The 21865-nt window shown below is 39.9% G+C and overlaps 4 protein-coding genes and 1 pseudogene across 5 annotated transcripts; 4 read left to right on the top strand and 1 right to left on the bottom strand.

Annotated features, from left to right (window-relative positions):
- Nucleotides 1–640: 640 nt before the first annotated feature.
- Nucleotides 641–2126, top strand: ebpl (EBP like). The gene is made up of 4 exons (XM_059327790.1): nt 641–984; nt 1102–1171; nt 1442–1580; nt 1666–2126. Exons 1-4 carry the CDS (start codon nt 808–810, stop codon nt 1910–1912), a joined length of 633 nt encoding a protein of 210 aa, XP_059183773.1. The 5' UTR covers nt 641–807; the 3' UTR covers nt 1913–2126.
- Nucleotides 2111–4282, bottom strand: arl11 (ADP-ribosylation factor-like 11). The gene is made up of 5 exons (XM_059327791.1): nt 3842–4282; nt 3694–3759; nt 3404–3519; nt 3140–3317; nt 2111–2488 (listed from the first exon to the last, which is right to left on the bottom strand). The coding sequence occupies exons 1-5, from the start codon at nt 3872–3874 to the stop codon at nt 2360–2362; spliced, it is 522 nt and encodes a 173-aa protein (XP_059183774.1). The 5' UTR covers nt 3875–4282; the 3' UTR covers nt 2111–2359.
- Nucleotides 4283–6849: 2567 nt separating this feature from the next.
- Nucleotides 6850–8558, top strand: LOC131962739 (tubulin alpha-1D chain-like). Its single transcript, XM_059327789.1, has 4 exons — nt 6850–6858; nt 7012–7234; nt 7327–7475; nt 7560–8558. The coding sequence occupies exons 1-4, from the start codon at nt 6856–6858 to the stop codon at nt 8541–8543; spliced, it is 1359 nt and encodes a 452-aa protein (XP_059183772.1). The 5' UTR covers nt 6850–6855; the 3' UTR covers nt 8544–8558.
- Nucleotides 8559–9972: 1414 nt separating this feature from the next.
- LOC131962757 (tubulin alpha-1A chain-like) lies at nt 9973–12772 on the top strand (annotated as a pseudogene).
- A 1301-nt stretch (nt 12773–14073) lies between these two features.
- LOC131962728 (tubulin alpha chain-like) lies at nt 14074–17294 on the top strand. 2 transcript variants are annotated; one of them, XM_059327765.1, is made up of 4 exons: nt 14074–14136; nt 15402–15624; nt 15941–16089; nt 16172–17294. In XM_059327765.1, exons 1-4 carry the CDS (start codon nt 14134–14136, stop codon nt 17144–17146), a joined length of 1350 nt encoding a protein of 449 aa, XP_059183748.1. In that variant the 5' UTR covers nt 14074–14133; the 3' UTR covers nt 17147–17294. The 2 variants fall into 2 exon arrangements, with proteins under 2 accessions (XP_059183748.1, XP_059183749.1); XM_059327766.1 differs by lacking the exon at nt 14074–14136 and adding an exon at nt 14201–14207.
- The last annotated feature ends 4571 nt before the right edge of the window (nt 17295–21865 follow it).

The raw sequence follows: 21865 nt of genomic DNA, 5'->3' as shown, positions 1-21865 counted from the left end.
ATATACTTATAATAAATGTTATTAATGTTGTTGCATTGTAATCACCACTATTATTATTCTCAGTGTTTTGTCTTCTTATTCATTCAGACTTGACTGTAATAAATATAATTTATTTATATTTATTTCTAATTTGATTAAATTTTTATTCAAAATTCAACACAAACAGAAATATATATTCAAAATTAATATGGACCATTTCTATTGTTATTGCTATTATCATTATTTTTATTGGTATTATTATTATTATTGCTAGATTTATTATAATAAACTATTATTAATCATAATAATCATATAATATTATTATTGCTATTATTACTACTGCTATTATTATAAAATGTATCATTATTCATAATAATATTTTACATTATAATATAATGTATATCATTATTATTATTGTTGTTGTTGATGCTTCATTTTGCAGGTTCAGTATAAATATTTTTTGGAGTCTGGTTTCTGAGTCTGTTAACCTTTGACCTCTGTTGTGTCTGGGAGAGGGCAGAACCAGGCAGTGGAGTGTTCTCCTCAGCAACCAATAGGACGGCTCATGAGGCGGGGCCTAGAACCAATACAGCCAATAGAGAGAGGGGAGGCGGGGTATTGAAACCTCCACATTTCCACATTCACACAGTTTTGTCCCGACTCTTTATCCAGAGTACTGTGTCTGTCTGAGCAGAGCACTATTACTACTACTACTACTACTGCAACAAACTACTACTACAAACTAATACTGCTACTACAGAATACTACTACAAAGTAGCACTGCTAATAAAGAGTACTACCTGTACTGGATAGAGTCTCTTGCAGCAGATGGACTCTATAGCACCTCCAGGCCTCTCTCTGGTCTCTGTCTTGTCTCTGTTAGCATGTAGTGTCCAGGTGTTAGCTGCTGTCCTGCTGACCCGCAGGTATGGTGGGCGGAGCTCTGCTGAGGACTGGTGGATCCTGCTGTGGCTTTTCTATGATGTCATCGTCCACTTGACACTGGTACAACCAATCAGGATGGTTTTCATACATCCCTCAGTTGTTTGGATCTTTATTTGAGTTTTTCCTCCGTCTCATCTTTTGTGTTTGTTTATGTTTTTATTGTCCATCTGTCCTCAGGAAGGCCCGTTTGTCTACATGTCTCTTGTTGGGACAGTGGAGATGTCTGAAGGTCCGATGGCTGAACTCTGTGAGTTAAACATATTGTTTGAATTTAGTATTTACATATAATATTACTTTGACTGGTCTACATGTCAGATACAAATATTGCACTTTTAAACACATAAATGAATAAAAAAAAATAAAGATAAATGTTCATTTCAGCTTGTTGAAAACTTTGGATCATTGTTTTATTCCACCAGACTCCATTTAAAATTAAATCAATTTTAAAGTACTTTGTCTTTACTTATCCATCTGTCTCTCTGTCTGTCTCTCTGTCCACTTGTCTGTCTCTCTGTAGGGAAGGAGTACGGTGAAGCTGATCGTCGTTGGCTGATTTCTGATCCGACAATCGTCTCCATAGAAATTCTAACAGTCGTCCTCGGCTCTCTACTTGCTGTACTACTGATACACGCACTACTGAAGGACAAATACTACAGGTAATACTACAACATGTACCACAGATACTGGGCACTCTACTCACAGTACTACTGATACGGTAATACTACATTGCGTGTGTTACAGACACTTCCTGCAGGTCGCTCTGTGCGTGTGCGAGCTTTACGGCTGCTGGATGACGTTCTGTCCTGATTGGCTGGTTGGCAGTCCTCACCTGGACACGTCTTCCTGGCTCTACCTGTGGGTCTACTTGGTCTTCTTTAACGGGCTCTGGGTTCTGGTCCCGGTTCTGCTGCTGGTCCAGTCCTGGTTCTCTCTGAAGAAACTGCACATGCTCAGACCGGATGACCACGTGATCAAGAAGAGGACGTAGAGACGCTGAAGTTTTTTAAACGGAATTGATCTTTAAGTTGATCACCTGACGAGCAATCAATCGAGAGTATTGATGTTTATGTTACAACGACTGTAAACAAGCAGATTCATGATTTAACCTCACACAAAACCTCATTGAAAAAACCTTCAATTGAAAGTAAAACTTCAGTTGCCTGGAAACCAATTAATAAAAACTTGACATTTATTGAAGTAGAGAGAGTTTAATGATCCTTAAAGTTTGATTTTTGATCAAACACACAATCAGTCAACTTTATAGATTATTTGTTAGATTCTTTACACTAAAATGTTTGTTTTCAAGTTGCATCCACTATAAATAATACATGTTGAGGATTTTAGTTTTAATAGTTTTACTTTTCTCTTTCACATCTTTCCTTCATAACTTACTCCGCCTCCCCCCCACCCCACACTCCTCCTCCTCCTCCTCCTCTCAACTCTTCTTGATGAGTTTGTTGACCGACATGAAGGCCTGTTGGAGGCCGAGTCCCTTCAGAGCGCTGCATGCCTGAATCTGCCACAGCCGGTCAGTGTAACTAGGCAGATCCAGCTGATTGGAGATCTAATGGAGGTGAGAGAGAGAGATGGATAAGTAGAAGGGGAGGTAACACCTCTGTCCTTGTTCCCTAACTACGAGGCTTCTTCTGTTCTTGTTCCCTAATTAGGAGGCTTCCTTCCTCTGCCCTTGTTCCCTAACTATGAGGCTTCTTCTGTCCTTGTTCCCTAATTAGGAGACTTCCTTTGCCCTTGATCCTTAATGCTAAGGCTTTCTCTTTCATTGTTTCTTAACTAGGATGCTTCCTCTGTCCTTATTTCCTAACTAGGATGCTTCCTCTGTCATTGTTTCCTAACTCAGAGACTTCCTCTGTCCTTGTTCCCTAACTCGGAGGCTTCCTCTATCCTTATTTCCTAACTAGGATGCTTCCTCTGTCCTTGTTGCCTAACTAGGAGACTTCCTTGGTCCTTGATCCCTAACTAGGATGCTTCCTCTGTCCTTGTTTAGGCGGCTAAACAATCGGCGGCTTAATCTATCATTGTTTCCCTTACTAGAATCTTTCATCTGTCCTTATTCCCGAACTAGGAGTTATTTGAACTGGTTTGTTCTTAGTTGAACAGGTTTGTTCTACATGTAACTGGTTATCATTGTGATCTATGGATGGTTGTAATTATGGTGCTGTTGAAGAACAGTGGTTCTTCTTCATGGGTTCTTTACCTCTCGGATGGTCATGGAGTTGGGCAGGTCTTTCTTGTTGGCCAGAACCATCAGAGGAACTCCTCGCAGCTTCTCATCATTCAGAATCTTCTTCAGAACCTTCTGGGCCTCTGGCAGCCGGGTCCGATCACTGCTGTCCACCACGAACACCAGAGCCTTACAGTCGTCCAGGTAGTACCTGAAGAAGAAGAAGTTTGTTTGTTTGTTTGTTTGTCTGGCTGGCTGTTTGTTAGTCTGTCTGTCTGTTTGTTTGTTTGTATTTACCTCCAGTTGGGTCTCATGCTTTTCTGTCCTCCGATGTCCCACACAGTCAAAGACGTCTTCTTGTCCAGGTCCAAACTTCCCACGTTAAATCCAATAGTCGGAGACGTTTCCATAACCTGAAAGGCACATTCTGGACACTCTGAGATTTACACTTGGACATCCTCAGATTCACATCTGGATACACTCTAAGATTTACACCCGGACACACAGAGATTTACACCTGAACAAACTGAGATTCACACCTGGACACAGTGATTCACACCTGCCCAACATGAAGGATCCAGTCTCACCTGTCCTGTCAGCAGTCTGGCCAAGAGAGTCGACTTTCCAGCGGAGTCCAAACCCATCAGGATCACCTAAACACAAACACACCTATTAATGTTGTGGTTCTACTTCAGAACGTCGTTATTAATATCAGATATGTTCCACAACATTTACCTGAGGAGAGGTGGAACTGTGAGCTAAACCCATCACTTCTTCTTCCTTTTAAATCCCTGTTTCTTCTCTGTGTGTCTGAGTCAAACTCACAGGTGGTAATAACGACTTTCAAGTCTGTTCAGCTTCGTTGAAGGAGAGCAGCGTCCAATCAGAGCCAGTCATGTGACTGTGTGACAGGTCTGACTGCATTTTTGTATCGAAGGCAGGTCAAGTGTTTGGAGGCCAAATCAGATTCAAACCAACAAAGAAGAAAAAAATGACTTGTCTTTAAATAAATGTAATCAAACGAAGAAGAAAAAAAACTGTAGTTTTCTTGAAATAAACTTTAAACAAACAAAGAAGAAAAACTGTACTTTTCCTTTCTTTATAATGCCTTTAAACGAACAAATGAAGAACAAAAACTAGTTTACCATATGGAAACTCTAAACCAACAAAGAAGAAGAAAAAATTGAATTTATCATAAATTTAAAACAAATATAGAGTGAAAAACTGTAGTTTTCTTAAAATAAACTTTAAACAAACCAACAAAGAAGAAGAATAACAACATATAAAAGCTGAAAACATTACTGCAGTAATGACTGAAAATAACACATTTAAATGATCAAGTTAATCCCTTTTCACTTCCAGTTGTTCTTGTTTTAGTTCATTTTTTTACTATGGCTTTTTACTGGCTTTGTTTATACGTCAGTGTTTTTTTGTTGTTGTTTTTTTTTTACTTTTTATTACTTTTTCTTTTATCACATTTCTTGATGCTGAAGATAATTTAATCCTCTATACCAGTTTTAAAAAAAACTTGAATGAAGGAACAAATAAAGTAAAATATTTTTATCAATAACATAGCCAAACGAATAACTCCTCATATTCTTTGAAACCTGATGTTGCTCCTTTGTACAACACTAGGTGGCGTTGTTGTCTGCTGTATCTCCACTGAAAGCTAGCAGAGTTCAGTTTGAAGTCAGTTTAGTTTAACTCGTGGGTGTGGGAGTGCACCAGAAACCTTTGAAAACCGCAACCTCAAACTTTGGAGAAACTGCCTGCTTTAGAACCTGTGTTTAATGTAATATTCATATTCCATAACCCAGTTATCCTGAACTTGATTTGTGTATTTAGTATAAATGATTAACCCATAAGAACCCATGGTGACACGCATGTAACAAACACTTTAAATGTTCTATAATCTCCCATATTCACCTTTATGCTTCACCTTAACTCATTAAATCCCTTAGCAAGACTGTTTGACTGTGACAAGAAGTGACTTCTCCAAAATATAGGTGTGACTGGAAACAGAAATGTGAAAAAGTAGCTCATTTCAAAAAGCTTATTTTTTGTTACTATAGCTGTGACGTATACATCAGAAAAAGGCAAATTTGTGCTTCTGTAAGCAGAAAAGGTGTCTAGTTTATTTATTTTAAAATAAGAAATATTATAAACATAAATTCCATAAACTCCCAATTTAACGTTTATGTCACATCACAGATCTTTGACATTTAGGGGTTTGTTTTTTTTCAAACCATAATAAATGTGTTCTATGTGATCCACTTGGTCTGTGGTAGGTCCCCCATAATTTTCCTTCAAGGATAAATAGGTCCGGGCTCTTATGGGTTAAGGACATATCAGGCCATGTAAATCTACATTACTGCAGCATACAAGCAGCAGTAGCAGGAGCAGCGGTGTGACCTTCCATGTTTCTACAACAACAGGACAGCCAATCATGTGGAAAACACAACAGGCCTCATAGAGAGGGGGAGGAAGGGGGAGACGGGGAGGCTTCCTCTCCTCCAACAACAGATCAAACAGCAGTGAGAGAACGGGGCCTCCAGATCTGATTATAAAGAATTATATTTAACATACAACAATAACTGTGTTTCTCTTTCAGTGAGAGAGAAACAAAACAAATATTTGAAGTTCTGACTACACATTATGCCTTTATAATACAGCGGACAATGTTGCATTTTATTCCAGTGCTCCAGACAGCCATTGTCTTCCATTCATTTTTGGATAATATAAAAATCACTCATTAAAATGCCTTCATACTTTTACTTGTAACATTTTTATGCATGACTTTTGCTTGCAATTGAGTAATGATAAATCATTCCTTTAATAAAGTATTATAACTGAGTATTTTTCCACCACTGCCTGTAATTAATTTAAAAACTCAAGACTGTTTAAAAAGTAGCTGAATTGATTTTCATTCAATATTAATAGCTGAGATTTATCAAAGTAGTTAATAAACACATTTATCAATGTATCTATATTTAATTTGAATTACTGAACTGCACCAACCTGTACAGAAGTCAACCACTCATCATATTCGTATAGGAACAGGTAGAATTAATTATATTTCAAATAATAATCCTTATATAGTTATTATTATTAAATATTATATGTTATATCTCTCTCTTATATGCTGATTATTCTTCAAAAATTCTGTGATTGTAATCATTAACCATTTTTCATTTGTGTATTACTTTTTAAAAAAAATGTTTTTAAGTGCCATTAAGTTAAATTAAACTCCTTGTTGAGCCTCATAAACGTAACCAATCCAAAAGGCAACAGCTAACAGATCATTTAGAAGTATTTATTCAATATTTGCTTGATTCTAGACACAGATATTTTTGGATTTCCCTGAATCTCATTGAGTGACTCCATTGTATCTCCATAGAGACCCCCCAACAGAGCCTCCAGTTAATTAATCTCAATAAACACTAAAACAGTGCACTGTTTGCTTTGCTGCTTGTGACTTAAATGAGGTCTGTGTGCCGACTCATGTGAGGTCAGGGTTACACATTATCTTACTGCCGGACGAAGGGTTATTGATGTGTGGCGGAGCATTTTTGCATAATGTGTTTCACAGCTGAATTATTGACTTAACCTTGTTAACCTCGGCATTTATGGACAACAGAGTCTGTTACCATAGAGTTTGGAGGAACTATAAGTACTGGAGAAGTCTTCACATGAGCAAACACCAGATTTCCTCTGCAGATCCTCAACGTCAGCAGCACAAATCTATAATCATGGTAAGCTTCTACACTTTCATGCTTTTCAAAAATGTGATTTTCTTGTACAAAATGTCACAATAAGATGTTGCACCTCATTATACAAAAGCGAATAAATTGCCAAGCAGCAATTCAGGAATTCTGATTTGACCTCTTTTTGTTATGCTACTCCAGCGTGAATGCCTCTCAGTCCATGTCGGCCAGGCCGGCGTTCAAATGGGCAATGCATGCTGGGAGCTCTACTGCCTGGAGCATGGCATCCAGCCGGACGGTCAGATGCCCAGCGACAAGACCATCGGAGGAGGAGACGACTCCTTCAACACCTTCTTCAGTGAGACTGGAGCTGGTAAACATGTTCCCAGAGCCGTCTTTGTGGACTTGGAGCCAACAGTCATTGGTAAGATCATTATCTTCTGATGCAAACTTGCACTGTAGGTTGAACAGGATGCAACAATTGCAGATTATATTTTTGGTCTTTTTCAATTACAGATGAGGTCCGTACAGGAACCTACCGTCAGCTCTTCCATCCTGAGCAGCTGATCACTGGAAAGGAAGATGCGGCCAACAACTACGCCCGTGGTCACTACACCATCGGCAAGGAGATCATTGACCTGGTTCTCGACAGGATTCGCAAACTGGTGGGTTTGCCTGCAAAAAAAAAACTTCATAGTTCAATTAAGGTGTCATCAGTCACAAAGTGAAGATTTATTGTTTTCCTGCAGGCTGACCAGTGCACAGGGCTCCAGGGTTTCCTCATCTTCCATTCCTTTGGAGGAGGAACCGGCTCTGGCTTCACCTCTCTGCTGATGGAGCGTCTCTCTGTCGACTACGGCAAAAAGTCCAAGCTGGAGTTTGCGGTTTACCCAGCTCCTCAAGTGTCCACAGCTGTGGTGGAGCCCTACAACTCCATCCTGACCACCCACACCACCCTGGAGCACTCTGACTGCGCCTTCATGGTGGACAACGAGGCAATCTACGACATCTGCCGCAGGAACCTGGATATCGAGCGCCCCACCTACACCAACCTCAACAGGCTGATAGGACAGATCGTCTCCTCCATCACCGCCTCCCTGCGATTTGATGGCGCCTTGAACGTGGACCTGACTGAGTTCCAGACCAACTTGGTGCCCTACCCTCGTATCCACTTCCCTCTGGCCACATACGCTCCAGTTATCTCAGCTGAGAAGGCCTACCACGAGCAGCTGTCAGTGCCTGAGATCACCAACGCCTGCTTCGAGCCCGCTAATCAGATGGTGAAATGTGACCCTCGCCACGGTAAATACATGGCCTGCTGCCTCCTGTACCGTGGTGATGTGGTGCCCAAAGATGTCAACTCTTCTATTGCCACCATCAAAACGAAGCGCACCATCCAGTTTGTGGACTGGTGTCCCACAGGCTTCAAGGTGGGCATCAACTACCAGCCCCCCACTGTGGTTCCTGGAGGGGACCTGGCCAAGGTGCAGAGGGCTGTGTGCATGCTGAGCAACACCACCGCCATCGCAGAGGCCTGGGCTCGCCTTGACCACAAGTTCGACCTGATGTACGCCAAGAGGGCCTTCGTCCACTGGTACGTTGGAGAGGGGATGGAGGAGGGAGAGTTCTCAGAGGCCAGAGAGGACATGGCTGCCCTGGAGAAGGATTACGAGGAGGTGGGCACTGACAGCATCGGGGATGAAGGAGAGGAAGAGGAAGGGGAGGAGTACTAAGCACAAGGTGCTAAATGTATTCACACAACTAAATTAGAATTGTATTTATGGGGTCACAAAACTGTTACAATGTTACATACTGATTTTTCACTTCAGAAACAACCAATACCTGTAAAATAAAGGAAAACTTCTAAGTATCAGTGTGTTTTTTTGCTAAAATAGTTTGAAATGGTGTTCTGTCCTGTAATGAGAGACCGTGCAAGAATATTATGTGCAAGTAATACTAGCTTCATGTGTACTGACTTGTCTGTTAATCCAAACAAGACCTGAGAAAAGAGTAACTCTGGAAACTAAAAGGGAGTGTGTCCTGGCAATCCTGCTGGCAAGCAGCTTGTCATTATGTCTCCAGGGTTACCTTTAGATGCAGAGGTGAAACACACAACAGAGATTTGAACTCAGACAACAGAGTACATTGGTATAAACACAATAGTTTTTGTCTCTCATTAGGATTTCCTCAAGAGTTCCAATCTTGCTAGGAAGGAAACAGCTCTGAAGTAGTATCAGGACCATCATTGAACACTAAATGTTTTCATTTAAATATTATTTTGAGACTATTTTAGGGTAAGCAGCTTCCAAAATCATTTTGTTTAACCTGTAACTATTCGGTGGTTGGGGAATGTCTGTCAATAACAATATTAGTCTAAATCTGTTCGTGAAATTCCTCAAGAGAAATTATAATCCTTTGTTAATCTCTAGCTTTAAGTACAACATACATCCAGCTCCTTTTCTCTGTCTTTAGCAGAATAAAACTCAGTGGAATTATTTATAACACTCATCGATGCTCTGTAACCTGCTGCAAAAGAGACATTGATCTCAAATATCACCTTCCTTTGAGACAAGTGTGCTCTAATGCTGTCCCCAGGCAAGCTGCTACCTTTGCATTGCAAATGAATCTCTACCAAAGTGGTGATGCAACGGTGAGCTGTAACAAAAGCCTATTCAGGTCACTCTAGGGAGGTATCTGTTTTCCTCCCTCTGCAAGATAAGAAAAATTCAGACTCTGAATGAATCATGTTAACAAGAGTTTTACTTTGAACAGAGCTCCATTCGAAGTTTTTTTCTCATAGGCAAAACCTTTTTTACCTGGTACTGAGAGGTCATGAGGTTGATCTAACATGAGGCCAGAAATCAGCCTGTTTAAATGTCCTTGAGCAGGTTTGAACCTGCCACCTGTTCACACAACAGAAACAGCTAATGTGCCTTAAATCTAAAATGTGAAATTGGAGGTGAGGGCGGCAGTTAGGGGTCATATTTCACAGCCACTATGGACATTGTTGGCAGCTACTCATCTGTGACACAACAGCCGTTGTTCCTTCGATCCGAACAGGGGAGCATACATACCAGTTGATTTTCTTTTTTGTGCCTTTCCTACTCATCTTTCATCAGAGGAGATGGTGTTTACTCCCCCAGCTCCTCCAGTTACCACAACATGCCAAGCTGTTGCTTAGTGATGCTGCGCTATAAAGCTACTCTGCTGCACTTGTAACTGACACAACATCCCCAGCCACTCATCTCAGGTGAACAAGGGACTGCTACAAGCAACGAAAACATGGTGAGAACCTCTTCATTTTATGTCCCACACATGAGCAACTTTATGTAAGTTATGTTGAAAAACACCTCAGGAAGAAATATTAGTTTTATATTAATGTATTGTGTGCTACACAATGGTCTGTGTTTGGCCATAATAGCTGTGAAGGAAGTTTGTGACAGCACAATTCTTTCTGTTTGGTGTTAAAAGTAAGAAACCGCTTGCAAAAATGTTTCTTTCACGTCATTCTGTGGCAATTGGATCCCTTTGTCGGCTTCAGGGGATTTTGTTATGTGTCTCCTACTTATTGATGCCTTTTATGTCCCTGCAAACGACTTTGAACAACCTGTATATTGAATGGTAGGTTCACTCTAGAGTGGCTCAGTTACGAGGTATCAAGGGGATTGAGTTACAGCTCCTCTCTTGGGGAAATACCTGATCTTGATTACTTTTATATTGGAGCTCATGTTGCAAATTACTGCTTTTTCCTCTCAATACCAATATTTTTTTACAAAACTTAAAATCTGTTGTAGCTGTTTATTGGTTTGGGTGCTATGCAACTTTGTTTTTAAAAAAAAAATGTGTGCAAGACATTCTTGACTTCTGAATCTCAACTACTTGTTCCTGCAGCGTGAATGTATCTCTGTTCATGTTGGCCAAGCTGGAGCTCAGATAGGCAATGCATGCTGGGAGCTCTACTGCCTAGAGCACGGCATCCAGCCGGACGGTCAGATGCCCAGTGACAAGACCATCGGAGGAGGAGACGACTCCTTCAACACCTTCTTCAGTGAGACTGGAGCTGGTAAACATGTTCCCAGAGCCGTCTTTGTGGACTTGGAGCCAACAGTCATTGGTAAGATCATTATCTTCTGATGCAAACTTGCACTGTAGGTTGAACAGGATGCAACAACTGCAAATTATATTTTTGGTCTTTTCCAATTACAGATGAGGTCCGTACAGGAACCTACCGTCAGCTCTTCCATCCTGAGCAGCTGATCACTGGAAAGGAAGATGCGGCCAACAACTACGCCCGTGGTCACTACACCATCGGCAAGGAGATCATTGACCTGGTTCTCGACAGGATTCGCAAACTGGTGGGTTTGCCTGCAAAAAAAAATTATAGTTCAATTAAGGTGTCATCAGTCACAAAGTGAAGATTTATTGTTTTCCCGCAGGCTGACCAGTGCACAGGGCTCCAGGGTTTCCTCATCTTCCATTCCTTTGGAGGAGGAACCGGCTCTGGCTTCACCTCTCTGCTGATGGAGCGTCTCTCTGTCGACTACGGCAAAAAGTCCAAGCTGGAGTTTGCCATCTATCCAGCTCCTCAAGTGTCTACAGCTGTGGTGGAGCCCTACAACTCCATCCTGACCACCCACACCACCCTGGAGCACTCTGACTGCGCCTTCATGGTGGACAACGAGGCAATCTACGACATCTGCCGCAGGAACCTGGACATCGAGCGCCCCACCTACACCAACCTCAACAGGCTGATCGGACAGATCGTCTCCTCCATCACCGCCTCCCTGCGATTCGATGGCGCCCTGAACGTGGACCTGACTGAGTTCCAGACCAACTTGGTGCCCTACCCTCGTATCCACTTCCCTCTGGCCACATACGCTCCAGTTATCTCAGCTGAGAAGGCCTACCACGAGCAGCTGTCAGTGGCTGAGATCACCAACGCCTGCTTCGAGCCCGCCAATCAGATGGTGAAATGTGACCCTCGCCACGGTAAATACATGGCCTGTTGTCTGTTATTCCGTGGTGATGTGGTGCCCAAAGATGTCAACTCTGCCATCGCCACCATCAAAACGAAGCGCACCATCCAGTTTGTGGACTGGTGTCCCACAGGCTTCAAGGTGGGCATCAACTACCAGCCCCCCACTGTGGTTCCTGGAGGAGACCTGGCCAAGGTGCAGAGGGCCGTGTGCATGCTGAGCAACACCACCGCCATCGCAGAGGCCTGGGCTCGCCTTGACCACAAGTTCGACCTGATGTACGCCAAGAGGGCCTTCGTCCACTGGTACGTTGGAGAGGGGATGGAGGAGGGAGAGTTCTCAGAGGCCAGAGAGGACATGGCTGCCCTGGAGAAGGATTACGAGGAGGTGGGCACTGACAGCCTCGGGGACGAAGGAGAGGAAGAGGGAGAAGAATATTAAATTTGAAATAAACAACACTGAGTTCTGGTTAGGTGTCAGTATGCTTCAGAACAAATTAATTAATTATCTAAAGGCATTAATGAAAAAGTACATATCCTAAGCTTTTAAAGGTTATTTTTCCTTAGTTGGCAATAACTATAATGTGAATGTATATCTTCAGGTGCTAAAATTCCTCCAAAGCTTTGCTTCCTTTCAATGCATTGCTGCGTAACAACAGAGCTCTGTTTTACCATTGTTCTGTATGGCCACTGTAAGGCTGCCATACATTACAAAAGAAGTGCCTGGTCAATTGAACCCTACTGTTTACAAATTACTCAGCCTCAAGCAAGGAAGTAGGAACTATAGTTTTGTTGAGATATTTTAATTGGTCACATAACATTTTTAAGTGATATATTTATTTACAATATATTTAATAACATATTCCAATCTATGAATAGTCTGTAAAATCAATGTAGCTATCTGGATGAAGTACGAAGAATTAAGTGTCAGGATATCATCATTTCCATGTGTCTATGTCTTGAAACAATAAAACTGAGACATGTTTTTTCTTGGTGTACTTTGTTGTCAGTGTCTAACACAAGATAGCCCTCGATCACACTGCGTAGCTCATGCTGCATTTACTCCCTTCCCCTCCCTGATAAGCATTGAACATTTAAGCCTAATTCCTCCACACAGCATGCCTTACACAACACAAATACCACAGGATTACACCAGGATTCTTTACTGATGCTAGCAATAGCTTTCAGTCTTTATTACAAATATATAAATGAGAGGAAAAACAAAAATAAAACAAGTCTAACATAAATAGCCTACACTATAAAAAAAAATGAAGAAGGAAAAATAAAGTACTTTCCAGATATGTAGTGTATTATTTTGCAGGGGGTTTCATGCTTATTTCCCCCTCCGGGGGGAAAATTATCTGCAAATTGCATAAAAACAACTTGCAATTATTACAAATATTAACCATAAAATAGACATTGAAATCTGTAAATTAAAAAAATAGGATATTATGGGATTTTTTTTACAGGACTATTCAATTGCTGAATGGCTGTGAATGTTACATTACAGTGAAAAAAACATCATATTGCTGAATGTTAAATTTAAGGCAACTTTCTGTTTTCTTAGAGTAAAAATATACATTTAATTAAAAAAAGAATTGTTAAAGGGAATTGTAAATAAATTGTAAAAAGTCTGGCAGCAAAAGATACTTATCTTACTGTTGTTGATGACAATGACAAGTGTATGGCAACTTTTGCTGCTAGACTTTTTATGATTTTATGATAATTCAAGTAATCTGTTTATTTTTATGGGATTTGGACTTAATATAGAACAAAAGACAAGGAAAAATTAGTAAAATAGTACATTCAATTTCCGGTAAACACTTTTTTTACACTGAAGTCAGCCGTCAATAAAACATATCGTCACACTGCTAAAATAATCGCCTAAGTCATTTTTTGTCAAATAAAATGTGACTTATTAGGCAATTTTTTGAACATGCCTTTTGTAATTTATTTCTCTTAAATTACATAATTTATGTTATTACTATGCCAATAGCCACCCTTTGTTACATCCTTTTTGAGTGAAATGATCAATAATATCTCATATGTTACACTTTAGGTGAAGTTTTTTGTGTGTCCTGCAAAACTTGAAAAAAAAAATGAGTTAGGCGATTATTTTAACAGGGTGATGATATTCTAAACTGTAGGAACCGGAATATTACGAGCCGTACGTGAATGCAGCAGCGCCTAACGTTCGCTCCCGCCGAAAGGAATTTCAAAATGCCGCTCTGGCCCCGCCTCTTTGAGAGCATATAAATACCAGCAGCCGCACTTCCGCCCCTCACTACTGCCTTCAGCAACCGATACTTCAACGTCGGACGAACGGAGGAAATAAAAAAAGCATCAAAATGGTGAGTATTAATGCGAAGATACACACATAGATCATATTCATCACCTTTTTAAGTCATCTGAAAGGCAGATGGTTGCTTTTGTTCGAAGAAAAGAGCAGTTATTTAATAAAATGTATCTGTATTATGGCAAAATATTTCATATTTATTTTTTAAAGGAGGGAGTATGTTACTATAAAATCCCCTAAATGTGTGCAATTTGGTTGAATTAACGTACATTTCATTGTTCTCCGCTATAATCCCGCGTGTGCGTACGTAACTTTCTGTGACGTGGATCGAGGCCAAACTACTGGCGCAGTTTCAACTAAAATGGGCCATGAACGCATCCATTTTAATCCCGTAGTGTATTTATACTAAATACGTAATTTTAAAGGATTGTAGAAAACCATGTGATCGTCTGTCGTGTTTTTGAACGGGATGAGGCTGAAACATAACGGGCTTTTTTTTTTTTAAGCCTGCGGGCCATAAGGCGCCATCAGATAACGCCCTGTCCGTGAATGCAACACAAAGGTAGGGCTTTGCAGCAGAGTGGGGGCAGGGAGGGGACACTCTTCCCGTCTGTATGGATTTTTTTTTCACTCTCCTCCCTGTTGGGTGGTTTTTGCTGCTGGTACTTAGGCTCGGTCGCAGTTTGGGAGGGGCAGGAAAGCAGAATTAACCCGCCGCTGGTCTGCAGTAAGCGGCCATGTGACTCAGCAGAAGACATGATTCATCAAGCCTGCAGAAAGTCATCATCTGAGGCTGGGGATTATTATTGTCCCTGCCCAAAAATACCTGCTCAAACTAGATGGATGCACTGGAGTTTTAGGGCCATATTTTTATTTAAGCGTTTAGATCTGATTGTCCTCTATATCTGCCATTTTGTTTTTGCCCCCACCTACTCCACTGTCATGAAACTTTTCATATGGATCCCTAAGGCCATTATCTTGTCACTTATGTTATCTATTAATTATAAATGGTTTTATCTCTGAATTGTCGGATAATAAAGGGTGATTGACAAGAAATCGATTAACTATTTGCCAAAGACGCCAGTTAAGAGTCTGTAGTGATTCTTTTTATAAAAATCAAACCAGGCCATATGAACAGATTTGTATGGAGGCTCTGAGGAGTAGTTGGCATATGATCTGGGTCACTGCAGAGGAGGTGCTGTACGAGCGGATTAATACAAAGCGGCAACCTGCAGTGTCTCCTGACTCTAAACAGTCTGACTATAAATTATTCTCCTGGTTTGAGAAATCAATAACTAATATTTGTCTCTTTCTCTGCAGCGTGAGTGTATTTCTATGCATGTTGGCCAGGCTGGAGCCCAGATGGGCAATGCCTGCTGGGAGCTCTACTGCCTGGAGCACGGCATCCAGCCGGACGGTCAGATGCCCAGCGACAAGACCATCGGAGGAGGAGACGACTCCTTCAACACCTTCTTCAGTGAGACTGGAGCTGGTAAACACGTTCCCAGAGCCGTCTTTGTGGACTTGGAGCCAACAGTCATCGGTAAATATTCATATTTTATAATTCAAAGAGTATCATTGTTTATAGGTGAATAAAATATTTTCAAGCAGGTGCTTTAGCTGGCTTAAATATTTGATTAGTGCATCTTGGAGGCAGTTTAGTACACAAATAGAGGTCAAATACAGACACCATTTTTAAAATGCAAAATCTCTTGCTACTGTGGACACATCAGTTACCAGCCGACCTGGCTTCTCCATCCAAGATGAATGGAAGATATTTAAATTTCTAGAGGAGCTAAATGTGTACATGATTGGTGGAAAATGGAGCATCACTAATCAGTTTTCTTGTTGCCTCTCAGATGAAGTGCGAACAGGAACCTACCGTCAGCTCTTCCATCCCGAGCAGCTGATCACTGGAAAGGAGGACGCAGCCAACAACTACGCTCGCGGTCACTACACAGTCGGCAAGGAGATCATCGACCTGGTTCTCGACAGGACACGTAAACTGGTGAGTGTTATTTTTTTAGAAATGCATTTAAGGTGTTAAATGTTACCCGACAACATATTAAACACTTATCTTTATTTTTCAGGCTGACCAGTGCACAGGGCTCCAGGGTTTCCTCATCTTCCATTCCTTTGGAGGAGGAACCGGCTCTGGCTTCACCTCTCTGCTGATGGAGCGTCTCTCTGTCGACTACGGCAAAAAGTCCAAGCTGGAGTTTGCGGTTTACCCAGCTCCTCAAGTGTCCACAGCTGTGGTGGAGCCCTACAACTCCATCCTGACCACCCACACCACCCTGGAGCACTCTGACTGCGCCTTCATGGTGGACAACGAGGCAATCTACGACATCTGCCGCAGGAACCTGGACATCGAGCGCCCCACCTACACCAACCTCAACAGGCTGATCGGACAGATCGTCTCCTCCATCACCGCCTCCCTGCGATTCGATGGCGCCCTGAACGTGGACCTGACTGAGTTCCAGACCAACTTGGTGCCCTACCCTCGTATCCACTTCCCTCTGGCCACATACGCTCCAGTTATCTCAGCTGAGAAGGCCTACCACGAGCAGCTGTCAGTGGCTGACATTACAAACGCCTGCTTCGAGCCCGCTAATCAGATGGTGAAATGTGACCCTCGCCACGGTAAATACATGGCCTGCTGCCTCCTGTACCGTGGTGATGTGGTGCCCAAAGATGTCAACTCTGCCATCGCTACCATCAAAACAAAGCGCAGCATCCAGTTTGTGGACTGGTGTCCCACAGGCTTCAAGGTGGGCATCAACTACCAGCCCCCCACTGTGGTTCCTGGAGGAGACCTGGCCAAGGTGCAGAGGGCCGTGTGCATGCTGAGCAACACCACCGCCATCGCAGAGGCCTGGGCTCGCCTTGACCACAAGTTCGACCTGATGTACGCCAAGAGGGCCTTCGTCCACTGGTACGTTGGAGAGGGGATGGAGGAGGGAGAGTTCTCAGAGGCCAGAGAGGACATGGCTGCCCTGGAGAAGGATTACGAGGAGGTGGGCACTGACAGCATCGGGGAGGAAGATGAAGGCGAAGAGTACTAAGTCACTGAAACATCTGTAGCTTGCTGTGGCTCCATTACAGTCAAAACAATCCCAGAAACGAATAATGGACTCATTCCTTAAATTCTGCACATTCCAGTGACCTGCCTCCATTTTAAATCATGCAAACTAATAAACGAACATGAAGTCATTCTCTTGTCCTGTGTGTTTACTTCAAAGAGCAGCAGATTGTCATTACCAGTGTTTGGGGATTTCATCTAAAAGTTTCCAGCACAAAGGTTGAGTTGCAAATATTGTGGGCCTTAATCAGAATTTCAATTATAACTTGATCAAGAGATCAACTTCATGCCACTTAAAGTTGGGTGCAGAATGTAGCACATTTTAATACAGAAGAGTTGAGGCCAAACATAATGGGTGAGATGAGAACAAAGTTTCAGTGCTTTACTCATTTGATTTAAGGGTGAATTATTTGACTTGACTTTAAGTGCAAACATCTTACTTTGGGGAAAATGCCTACAAAATACCTGGCACTAATACAGGTGCATCTCAACACATTGATGATGGAAAAGTCAATTTCCGGTAGCTCAAGTCAAGTAGCCCAAACAAAGTATTGAGTCATAAATGGACCTACGTTTCCATATTAAACATACTTTTGAAAATTGGTCTTTTGTAGTCAAATTCTGAGACTGAATATTAAGTCTCATCAAATGTAAGCCATAATCATAGAAGAAATTAAGACATTAAATATTTTCTGTGTATTGGATCTATATGTGTTCCACTTTTTGAATTTAATTACTGAAACTTTTCTACAAAATAATTTATTGAGATGAACCTGTACAGGCCTTTATGCTTTACTTCAACTGACATTTTTGACTTTTTGAAATGCAAAATAAGTAATCCCCTTACGCATGGCTTGAATTATCAAAATATGTTGCACTACCACCGATTTGGAGTGAAGTTGGTCACAGTTCATTATGTAATCTGACATTCAAGTCATTGAAATGTCAAACATAGCCTCTCCAGTTTCCTATCACCAGGTAAAGGGAAGCTGTATATATTGAGGTTGGAACCACTGACATTTAAGTGCTTCTGCCTTTTTAAACGTTTATCACCTTTCAGCCCCGAACCGAAGAGAGAATATTTGACATAGCTGTGGCTACTTCATGTAGAATGTAATTGTAGTTCCTGTGGATTTACTCGTCTGCAGTGTGAGCAGTTTGTTAAACCCCAGCACAATGACATGCCAGAGAGACGCTCACAGGACCCAACGAACTGCTCCACAAGCAGATTAACACTCCATTTCCATTTGGGGTTAATTGATAAAGGTTTTAATTTCTGCTCTGAGAAGATGAGGGATAGCTGTTGGAAATGAGAGCAGGTGTTTCGGATTCTGGACAAGGCTAAATCCTGGAGCTGCAGCTGTCCAGACAGTGACGTTTCTTATAAGCTATTTTTGTTATATTTGTCCAAACAAATGTAGCTTTAGTTGAACCAGACATTAAAGTTAACAAGAAATTTAAGAAAATGGGTGGTCTAATAATTTTTTTCCAGTTTTCCTGTATATCTAGGTCACACAAAAGTACTAATAGGAGTCCCATGCAACAGACTATAAAGACTTAAACATTGTGGAAATAAATCAAAGAATAAATAAATGTGGAAAACTAAATGACAAAATCTAAAAGAAAAGTTATTAGCATTGTCACTTGTTTTCAATGATTTTTTTCCCTGTTTTATGTTCATGTATTTAGAAAATATATAGGGTTTTGTGTATTTAAAAAGGTATAAATATGTAAAACAATAAGAAAATAAATTGAAACATAAAGAGGAATAAATACTAGAAAAATGTGGAAATATAAAGGAAGTAAAATAAAGAATAAATAAATATGGAAAACTAAAGGCAATATATAAATAAATCATTCTAAACATATTTACTTGTTTTCATTTATTTCTGTAAATGTTCATATATCAGAAAATAAATATATAGTTACTTTATATATAAATATCAAAGAACAAATATGTAAATAATAAGAAAATAAATTTAAATGTAAAGAATAATAAAAAATAATTACAAAATAAAAGCATATAAAAAATGTGGAATTAGAAACACATTTTTAAATAAACCTAATGTGCTTGAAAGAAGTAATTAAGAGATCTCCATTTTATTTGTCTCGGAGCGGTTTAAGGACAATAAAATATTTTGTCTCATATCTTGGGCAGAAAAATCGAGATCTTTTAATTTCAATGGTGTTTTCAAACGACTAGACTCTTTAACACACACACAGAAAATAATTAACTCACAGATACAAAACAGCTGTTCTTGTTTATTTTTCGAGAATAGTACTCAATAAACCAAAAATGTGCACAATTTCAACAAAAGTCCACCACATAGAAGAGGAAAAATTCAGTTTTTGCTTCTATGTGGCCTAAAGTAAGAGCTCCAAGCTGGATTTCTGATGTTTAAATAGTCTGTGGCTCATTCACATGCAGTCACAGGGTGGTGGCTTTTACTTTAGGAGGCATGGGGGCCATTTTTAACAACTCTTAAAACCCCTCTGGAGTCTGTCTGTTCATCTGTGAATATCATGAAGAGACAATGTGAGAAAGCCAGTTGGGATAAAATCATTTTGCATGTAAATAAACTGTTTCTTTCAGGGTTTTTTTTTTTCTCTATTTGTGTGTGAAAGTTTGGAATGTTCCTCCAACCTTGAATTGTCTTTAGGAATATATAATGATTTGTACATTTTTTTACTGGCATCTTTGTCTTTTTTTCTGTAATTTGGGTTCCTGGCAGCTATGCAAGTTTTCTCCTCTGAAGATATCACAGCAACTTCTTTAAAGTGAGGCGCAGTCAGTTTCTCCTGTTAGGATTCCTTCACTGTTCATCATTCAATAGCTGGATTATCCACAGTGGTCTCCTCCTCTCCGAAACAAACAGACATGTTGATTAAAACAAGTAAAAACATTTAATAAAGCAGTTTGATGTTAAAAATCAGTGTTTCGACAAGACGACCTGAGATAAAAAGCAGTAGAAATGAGTTAACATAGATAAATCTCCCCTTTAGCTATAAAGTTGAAAACCATGTCAGAGAGGATGTAAGTCCCAGTCCAGCCTGCTCCGTTACTATGGAAACAATGAATAAAAGGAATTAAGTGTTTTATTAAATCATGTGGCTGCAGGGGTGGACACTAAATTAGTTTAGTAGATATTAAATTATGTGGCTTTTCTTTCAGGAAAAAAATGGCTGAAAACATATAGGAATAAATGCTCAAATAAATATAGGAATAAATAACTGCATTAATATGCATATGTAGCAGACAGCTTTCTGCTTTCACACTTTGCGTTGCGTTGTGTAGTACAAGTATTAAATACTTAATTTACTTAAATATTTTTTTCCATGTGTGGTGGCCCTTATACTCTTCCGTAACACAGCCACTCTCCACCCTCTACAAGAAAAATTTAAATAAAATTCACATAAACCACAATCAAACTACATATGACACATGGGGTAACACAATTTCAAATCAGCATAAAAAATAGAGAAACTAAAAACCCCGCTTCAACTAGCATAAGGCTGAGTTAGTTAACTCTGAATGCATAACTCAATTTAAAGTTCAATTTATAAGCTGTAAGTAAAATGTGGGTCAATGACGTGATCTAATCCATTGTCAGTTGGTGTAACCAGTATTTTTTTTTTTTTTTTCATAAAAATCTGATATCTATATCTTTATACAGGAGAACAAAAGTGAACTAAAATGATTATGGTATATAACAGATTTTACACAATTTGTCAAAACTTTAGAAAAAAATGGTTGTTTTAAGAATATGTTCTGCTCAATATCGACGAAATGTGTAAATGTAGAAATACTCAGAAAAATGTTTTTTAAAATGAAGTAATCATATGTATAAGTCCACTTAAATACACTGTAGGTGGAAAAAATAATATTCTTTTTTTTTAATTGTTAAAAAAATCTTTTGTGGTTACACCATATGACATCTTGCCAACTCTTATTTGTCACTGACCCATGTAGGCTTGACCAACATTCATAAGCTTCATAAGCTTATGAAGGGTTCATAAGGTTCATAAGCTTGTTACATAACAGTGTATATCAGCATATTGTGGTTTTGAACGGGGTAAAAAATGAAGATAAGAGTTAGAAAGGGGAGAGCACCTAAATTCATGAGTCACCCACTTTGAGCACACTCAGCTCTTTGACGCTAGGTGGTGCAACGCCAAAACAATTCCCCACAGGAACAAAAGACATTGACAATCACCTTAGGAACTTTTTTTACAGGCGGAAAATAATTATTTTTGGGGGAAGTTCACAACACAAAAAAAAGTTTTGTTTAGGGAAAACAAATAAACAAAATTAAATGATTTTTTTTGACTGGGCTACACATAGATAAAAACATTAACGAGTTGGTAATTATTCAGACATAAATAGAAAGAAAAAACGAGAAAACTCCTATTTCTACATTTTTGTCTCTGTTTTTTTCTCTGTAGTTGTGTCTTCAGTAACCTTAATGACTAATTGAAGTTAAACCAAATTTTGAAATAAATAAATGCATTAATACACATAATATCCTTTGAATTTAAAAGTTATGATGCAACGCAAACAAAACACCTGCCTGCAGTTTTTAACACACACAAATAGTTTTATTTAATTTTTATTTAATTTTTTATCTCTGAGTCCTTAATTTCTCTGTAAGAAAAAGAAATGGACACAAATGTATTTATCCTGCTTTATTAGATTTTTTTTGTG

This window comes from Centropristis striata, chromosome 24, assembly GCF_030273125.1.
Source record: "Centropristis striata isolate RG_2023a ecotype Rhode Island chromosome 24, C.striata_1.0, whole genome shotgun sequence".
In the NCBI taxonomy this organism is placed as follows: Eukaryota; Metazoa; Chordata; class Actinopteri; order Perciformes; family Serranidae; genus Centropristis; species Centropristis striata.
Note: the sequence above shows the minus strand (reverse complement) of the source record. Positions and strands in the feature narration are given on the sequence as shown.

Excerpts from the sequence above, each read along its gene's own strand:
- arl11 (XM_059327791.1), bottom strand. The coding sequence starts at position 3,874 with ATGGGTTTAGCTCACAGTTCCACCTCTCCTCAG. Across the intron at positions 3,760-3,841 it reads ACAGTTCCACCTCTCCTCAG|GTGATCCTGATGGGTTTGGA; the intron begins GTAAATGTTGTG and ends GTTTGTGTTTAG. Across the intron at positions 3,318-3,403 it reads AGCATGAGACCCAACTGGAG|GTACTACCTGGACGACTGTA; the intron begins GTAAATACAAAC and ends CTTCTTCTTCAG.
- LOC131962728 (XM_059327765.1), top strand. Across the intron at positions 15,625-15,940 it reads CTTGGAGCCAACAGTCATCG|ATGAAGTGCGAACAGGAACC; the intron begins GTAAATATTCAT and ends GTTGCCTCTCAG. Across the intron at positions 16,090-16,171 it reads TCGACAGGACACGTAAACTG|GCTGACCAGTGCACAGGGCT; the intron begins GTGAGTGTTATT and ends TTTATTTTTCAG.
- ebpl (XM_059327790.1), top strand. The coding sequence starts at position 808 with ATGGACTCTATAGCACCTCCAGGCCTCTCTCTGGTCTCTGTCTTGTCT. Across the intron at positions 985-1,101 it reads TCATCGTCCACTTGACACTG|GAAGGCCCGTTTGTCTACAT; the intron begins GTACAACCAATC and ends ATCTGTCCTCAG. Across the intron at positions 1,172-1,441 it reads AGGTCCGATGGCTGAACTCT|GGAAGGAGTACGGTGAAGCT; the intron begins GTGAGTTAAACA and ends GTCTCTCTGTAG.
- LOC131962739 (XM_059327789.1), top strand. Across the intron at positions 7,235-7,326 it reads CTTGGAGCCAACAGTCATTG|ATGAGGTCCGTACAGGAACC; the intron begins GTAAGATCATTA and ends TTTCAATTACAG. Across the intron at positions 7,476-7,559 it reads TCGACAGGATTCGCAAACTG|GCTGACCAGTGCACAGGGCT; the intron begins GTGGGTTTGCCT and ends GTTTTCCTGCAG.